We start from the raw sequence: 7,496 nt of genomic DNA on the forward strand, positions 1-7,496 counted from the left end.
TGGCATCCTTGTACATGCAGTGCTGCCATCTTCTGTTTCAGTCCGTTATTACACTCTTAAATCCTGCTACTTATTCCTGTGTCTTTCAGGATCTTACAAAGCTTCAAACAACGCGTCAACTATTAAATCAGTCGTTTTGATAGTTGACGTAATCGTGACTAGTCGACTAATCCTGGCAGCCGTATAGGCAACACAATGTTTTTTCAAATGATCCTACACCGCATGTGTCCTACGGCAGATTAAAACTCAGGACTTTAGAATTTCTATTCAAAAATTTGTATTCTCGTGTACTAATATTATTTTATTATCATATTAATGTAGCACAAGGTTCAGGTACCTTTGTGTAAAACCAGTTTTCAACAAGCTACTTTTTACTTACTTATTTACTTTGAGTACATTTCAGAGCCTGTTCTTTCTCAGTTTTACTTGAGTAAAAAAGTTGCTTCAGTACTTTTATTGGAGTATTTTTCAACACAGGCATCTGTACTTGTACTTAAGAAAAGAAGTCTGTACTTTTGCCACCTCTGCTTAAAAGTAATCAGATACCCAGCTGGAAAAATACACACAGGAGGAGACAGATGGAGGGCGGGTACCAAGAACGACTCACTGAGGTCTCCACTGAAGTCCAGCATCCTGAGATCTGTGAGCTATGGAGGACGAGGATTAGTGAGTGTCAGAGACACAATTCAGCATTAAACTCAGAACATCTATAAATAAAACAGGAAAATGGCCCCAGAGATGAGCTGCTCCAGAGTTCCTTGTGCAGCTGAAGACAGATGGTGAGGAAGTATCACAGACCAGGCCCCTACATTGGATTTACCATCGACACATGGAGGAAGTGGCTGAAATCAAAAATTCCAGTTTTGCGGTACAGTGGTCCCTCGTCTATCGCGGGAGTTACGTTCTAAAAATAACCCGCGAGGTAGCCAACTTTATTTTTTACAATGATTATAGATGTTTTAAGGCTGTAAAATCCCTCAATACACACTTTATACACTTTTCTCAGACAGGCATGAAGATTTTCACACTTTTCATTCTTTTGTTTAAACTCTCTCAAAGTTCAAACCTTCGTAGAAGAATAAGTTCAGTATTACAGAATGAGACCAAAGGCACCCGCAGGTGACGACGTCTCGTCGACATTGTTGTGCTTGTTGGGGAGAAAACTTACAAACATACAGTGGAGCACTTCAGAGTCACACAGCTAGCGATGGAAGATTTATGTCAATTTGACAAGCTGAATGCATCCTGTACTGTACAGGAGACACGGCATGAGATTTATTGACAATGGTCTACAGCCAATCAGGATGCAGAACACAATGCGCTGTAAAAAAAAAAAAAAGAGAGGGAGAGAAAAATTGCACATGAAGAATCCACGAAAGAGCGAGGCCGCGAAAGGTGAACCGCGTTATAGCGAGGGACCACTGTAATCATATTGTAATCAAATCTCACACTAAGAAAATAATCAGCTTTCCCACATGATAAAAATTAGATCTTAGGCCTGAGGAATATTTGGAAGTTTCATTTCAACCAGAAATCTGTTATTTGAAGTTAATCGTCAGATTGAGCTCTCAATGGTTCTGTGACGTTTTAAAGTAAAGATTTCTCTTATCACCCCAAAGTCCACTAAAACAGAAGAAACTTTGTTTACAGTGGTAGCTACAAATAGGGAAGACGATGCTGACTGTCTTTTTCAGCGTTAATTTGAATACCGAGCTGTGGAGCTCTGCGCGTCTACTGGGAATCTATGGATGGAAGTTAGATTCATGTCCAGCGCTCCACATCAAGTTGCAGAGTGGAAACCACAACAGAGTTACAGAGCGGGGTCACTGAGCGCAGAGTTGCATTTTACTGCACACTGTGGACCCTGCACAGTACTTTTGAGTTTTCAATTGTTACTTTTTTTAACTTTTACTTTTTAGTTTTCAAAAACAGAAATAAAAAAAGGATCATTATGGATGTTGCCAAAATATGTGTAGCAAGGTGGGCAGAGAGTACATAATAGAAAAAATACGTTATTTGAGAATATTTTTTTTTAACCCTACGGAGTAAAGCTATTTAAACTGTTGTGGTATCTGTCTACATTAATGAAATTATATCAATTATCAATTTATGTAACCAGAGTCTCTGAGTTTATAATATGGAAAAAATCAAATCATAGCTCTAATGCTGAAAAGACTCTCTCTATGCATGTATGTTCAAACATGCATCTCTTTTCTGTGTTTTAATAGCTGCTATCTATTCCTTTAGGCCCAACAGGAGACCCAGAAGGCAGCTCTGAGATATGAGAGGGCTGTGTCCATGCACACTGCTGCCAGAGAGATGGTGTATGTGGCAGAGCAAGGCCTTTTGGCTGACAAGAACACCATGGACCCAACCTGGCAGGAGATGCTTAACCATGCCACCGCCAAGGTACACACTTCTGCCTCTTGCTGATGGTAGTGTTGTTGTGCTGTTTATACAATTAAAATCAGTACGCTATAGATAATTCTTTCTGAACAAAAGGTCACCAAAAATAAATCTCCAACACAGGAACCTTCCCAAGGGACTAGAAACCTTACTACATTACTACAGACCAAAACAGCTACAACAGTTCAGGGAGCTGAGACTGTGGCTGCATCACTATTTCCACTTATATGAAAAAGTTCAGGTGGTTGTTTGTCTGTTCTTCTTTATAATACAAACAAATACACAATCATTAATAGTAATGGTTACAAATATATCTGTGTTTTGTCTCATTTCCGATTAAATAAAGGCTTCCAGATCATTTACATCCCAACTTTTTCTGACTATAGTTTTAATTGAATGGTGGCTGAATATTTAAATACAAACCATTTTAATGTTATTAGTCAAATCTTTTATAACTGTGACAACTGAAAATGAAGCATGTCTGCTTATATCAGTGCCAACCTGGGATCTGGGCAGAAGTTAAAGTGTGATCTAAGTGTCCATCCAGCGTTCCTACTCTTAGTCATGGTTTTTGTCCTGTCAGGTGAATGAGGCAGAGGAGGAGCGCCTTCGCAGTGAGCGAGAGCACCAGCGAGTCACCCAACTGTGCCAGGATGCTGAAGCTCGAGTCCAGACTCTCCAGAAAGCCCTGAAGAAAGTCATTCTCAAGTCCAAGCCTTACTTTGAACTCAAGGCTCAGTTCAATCACATTTTGGAGGTATGTACCATCATTAATTTAAAAATATCTTTTGAGTTATTCATTAGTCATGAATTTGCCTGTCAGCTGTAAAACACTTTATCAAGGCAGACAAGAAATGTTATTCCAGTTACTCCAAAAAGCTCTGTGACAGTCACTGAGAATGCATTGCATGATTTTGCATTGCAAACAGATAATACTCGCTGTTGTAGAAGCAGCAAATCCTTTATCTGAACGTGGTTGCCGTACATATTGAAAATTGAAGAAAAACAAATTTCATTAGAAGAGTTAGCGGTTCCTCACCCCCAGTCCTTGCAGTTAAAAATCTGAACTTTTTAAAATCAAGATAGTGCCCACAACAGTATCAGAATGCAGTTTGCAGTTATTTATGTATTGTCTGTAAAAGTTGTCTGTGTGAGGCATACTAACCCCATGTTGCTCTCTGACGCGTCCATCGGAGTATGAATGTGTGTGAACATTAGATAGGAAGCACTTAGCGTGGGAAAAAGTGCTTGTGCAAATGGGTGAATGTACAAGTTGTGTAAAGCATTTGAGTGCTCGAAGTAGAAAAGCGCTGTATAAGAACCACTTGATTTACCATGTGTGCTATACTTTTCACATCTTAAGCCAGTTCTACTTCAAATACAAAAGATCAAACATTGTGTACTTGTGTACCTGTTTAGGTGTAAAACCCTCAAAGTAGTAAATTCGTGTAACGACGGCTTTTCTGTTTGGTCCACTGCACCCAGGCGCTCACAAAATTAATTACTGTGTAAAATATCACTGACAAAAGTGAAGAGTGAATTTCTTTATGCTGGACAATAAAATTACTAACTAATGATAAGGCTTGCATTCATGGTATAAGAAGTTGCATGTATGTAATATTCATTGTTTTAACCAAGGTGTAATTAATTGGAGTGTAGAGATGTTTAAATGTGTCAGCGTGAGCCTTCCTAACTTGCTGTAACCTTTTTTGCAGGAGCATAAGGCTAAAGTCGTACGGCTAGAGGAGCAAGTGGCAAAAGTAAAAATGCGTTACTCCGTGGCCCTGCGGAACCTGGAGCAGATCAGTGAGCAAATCCATGCACAGAGGGGGCGGACCAGAGCTAGCAGGGGGCATCCTGCCATCTGTGGGGGTCGGAGCTCCCCTGTAGGTGCTGAAGCTGAGGTCAGAACTGCCGCTGGAATTCATGACAGTAGCTGTGTGGGAGTCGACACTATTGAGAGCGATTGGGCAGATGGTGAGAAAACCAGACTGTGGGTAGAGCGGCACCGAGAGAGTGGCTGGGGCCAGAGGGAGCAACTGGAGGCAGAGCAGGTCGGCTCAGACTGCATGTCGGTTATCAGCCTTCAAACCATCGCCTCCGACCTGGAAAAGTGTGACTCGGTGGAGCATTTGGGCGACCTGAGTGATGCTGGGAGTGTGCTGGGTGAAGAGTGGGACCACTACAGCAAGTCTAATGACAAGCCAGTCAGCAGGGAGATGGTGACTGAAGGGCCTCAGCAGGAGCTTGTTCACCAGGAGAAAGGAGCTGCTAATAAAGAGAAACAGGAGAGTTTTGTTAAGCAGCACCACAGAAGTGTTAGTCTATGATATCAAGCAGGAGGAGGAACGTTGTGATGGTGATGATCGTGGTGATTAGGCTGAGGGATCATAGAAAAACTTGAGAGAATCTGAAATATCTCTGACTGAGAGGTGCCAAACAAGCTGACAAGAAGGCGCTGACAGTGATTGACAAAGTTAGGAATAGGTGGGTGGATTAACAGGTCCATCAGCTGCACACTAATGAATCTTTGTATGACAACATTAATCCAGTGGAGCAGCCCTGCACAGCGCTTGAGTCTGATCCAATCTGTTGCTCAACAGCTGAGGAAAAAAAGTAATTGCAAAGTACAAAAAGGCTTTTAACAACAGTTTAAACACATAGTTGTGTTTCATTTGTGCACCTGGTTTTGGCATTCCCTGTGTTAGCATGCTATCAGCTTGCTTTAAGGATGGTCTGAAGCACCTGTTATACTTTCTGCATTTACAAGTTTGCAAGGGTGCCTTTGGGTCTGGGTAACATAAATTTGTGCCATCAGAGGATGAATGCAAGGCTTTGTAAAGACACACGCATATGTACCCTCCAATTTGACCACTCTACAATGATTATGCTGCAAGGGGAAAAAGCTGTACATGCATCTTCCAAGTGCACTCCAAGCAGACCAGGAAATAATCATAACAACTTGCCTGTGGTGTCCACCAGCTGCTGTGCCTGCTTCTGCAAGTGAGTATGGTCTTTAGGAGCAATAAGAGTGAATTCACTCTGCAAACTTTCCTGATGTAGGAACATGCAGAGTGTGACAAGAAACATGAGCAGTCACACTTGGGTTGGACACAAACTGGCAGCATGACCTGAACCAACCCATCTGGAAAACTGTGATAATCCTCAATTCTGAAGAAAGAATGTGGACACAAAACTGCATTGTCTGTGGAGGATAAAATAAGTCTGTAAACTGTGGGTCTTTTTTGCGCCACATGCTTGGATATGGCATTTGTATGGACGTATGTAATCGGTCTTAAAACTGATTTCAGCTACTCCCTTATTCACAATGGTCACCATAGCACGCAGTGCTACATATTTGAGTTTACAGATTTGTATCTTCTCACGAGACTCAACGGAATCTTTCACTTCTGTTTTTGAAGCGCTGCCAAAATAAGAGCAACATCAACCACACTGAAGCGAGCAGTGGTTTCAGGGTAAAGAGGCACACTGTAGGGTGCAGTTAGGCTCAGCTTCCCATAAAAATATTTATAAAATATATTATAGCATAATTTCATAGAGTGGAACATTTTCCACTATTGTACATGGAATACATCCTCAAATGTGCCGTGAACTTTGTGAATTGTACATTAACCAATCCCGTATCCTAACCCTAACCCAGTGCTGCTAAAATAAACGTCTAATTTCAGAAAGATAATGAGCTTCATTCTGTCCTTGAGTTCAGCAACTGCCAGAGGTGGGAAGTACAAATACTTTGTTACTGTACTTAAGAACATTTTTGGGAGTGTTAGGTCGGACAGGTTGTGGAGCTACCGATGGGTGAAGTCTTGAGTTCCTGCTTTTCAGCTAGCTCACCTGTTGCTCATCAGCCTCTTCAACAGCCATTTTAAGGACCAGCTCCAGCACCCAGTTGCCACCAGATTGTCTGCCTCACCTGAATAAGGCTCTTTCATGCCTCTCCCATTTTACCATACTCATACCATAATCTAGACTCTCAACTCTAGATCTTTGTTTTTCAGATATACTGTATCTTGACTCCATCTGTGTATTCAGCGTATAGCCATGAAATATCTGAAAATTTTATCTCTTAAAAACAAACAATGTATGCTTCCAAGTGAGATTCACACAAAGTCAACTAAACCTGGGCTTTTTGGGAGATCTAAGTGTCAAATTTTGCATATTTGCCCACATAGAAATATGAAATTATTCAGACATTTCTCTTTACCATATATAAACTTTTGTTTTTAAAAGAATTTGTTAACAGGAGTGCAGGAGTGCTTTTTTGCCACATCTCTGCCAGTATCCAACAGTCGAATAGTCAGCCAATCTTCGCTTCCCTTAAATTAAACAGATGGTGACCTGCTGCATCTGCCCAATGTAGCACTCTGCCTTGATTGAGATTTCTCATAAATGTTATTTTTGTGAAGTTGGAGGTTTTGCAGAGCTGTTTGAACACCAACAAGCCTTGGGTTTCTTCTAACATGGGTGTTACTTCTGTGTAGAACTATTTTCCTTCCCTCAAACAGAGCTGTATACTTATTCTGCTAGCACATGCTAGTCTTGTGTTCAGAAATTTTTGGAAGGAATCTCAGGAGAAAGGTCTGTCTTTTTAAAAAGATTTTATTTGCTTTGGCAGTTGTAAACTTGTAAGTTTACACAGCGCTGTGGATCTCTATGTGAACCAGCAGCATGTTTTACAAAAAGGATGACCCTCAAGCGGGCTGCACAACATTATATAGTGAGACAAAAACATAGATTATAACAGCTATCTTCCTCCTGCACGGACGTGGCAGTTGTTGGGTCTGCGCTTCCACAGGCCCCGCTGGTTTAGAAACTTATTCCCGTTAACGACAAGGAAGCAAGACAATCAGCGATCAATTGATTTTAATTCCGCAAGGGAGGCCCTGGTTGGTGTCTCAGAAAAGCACTCTGAATCCAACCGCAGAATGACCCAGACTTAGGCCTTCGCTTGCCGCCTTTTATTGAAAACAGTTACAGTACACACAAGCACCTCCCATTGTAAAACCCCCCTATGGTTCTAAAACATAAGGCACTATGTGTGTATGTGTGTGTATGCATGTGCGAGAATG

At 41.3% G+C, this 7,496-nt stretch overlaps 1 protein-coding gene across 1 annotated transcript in view; it reads left to right on the forward strand.

The window, feature by feature from the left end:
- Positions 1-6,095, forward strand: part of sh3bp5lb (SH3-binding domain protein 5-like, b) — a 21,910-nt gene extending 15,815 nt beyond the window's left edge. The window contains exons 4-6 of the mRNA XM_005753505.1: positions 2,248-2,409; positions 2,990-3,163; positions 4,122-6,095. Coding sequence (XP_005753562.1) covers positions 2,248-2,409; positions 2,990-3,163; positions 4,122-4,736 — 951 coding nt within the window. The 3' untranslated portion in view covers positions 4,737-6,095. The remainder of the gene's footprint in view (positions 1-2,247; positions 2,410-2,989; positions 3,164-4,121) is intronic.
- Positions 6,096-7,496: the final 1,401 nt, after the last annotated feature.

This window comes from Pundamilia nyererei, unplaced genomic scaffold (genome assembly GCF_000239375.1).
Source record: "Pundamilia nyererei isolate P.nyererei 1_Seehausen unplaced genomic scaffold, PunNye1.0 scaffold00434, whole genome shotgun sequence".
In the NCBI taxonomy this organism is placed as follows: Eukaryota; Metazoa; Chordata; class Actinopteri; order Cichliformes; family Cichlidae; genus Pundamilia; species Pundamilia nyererei.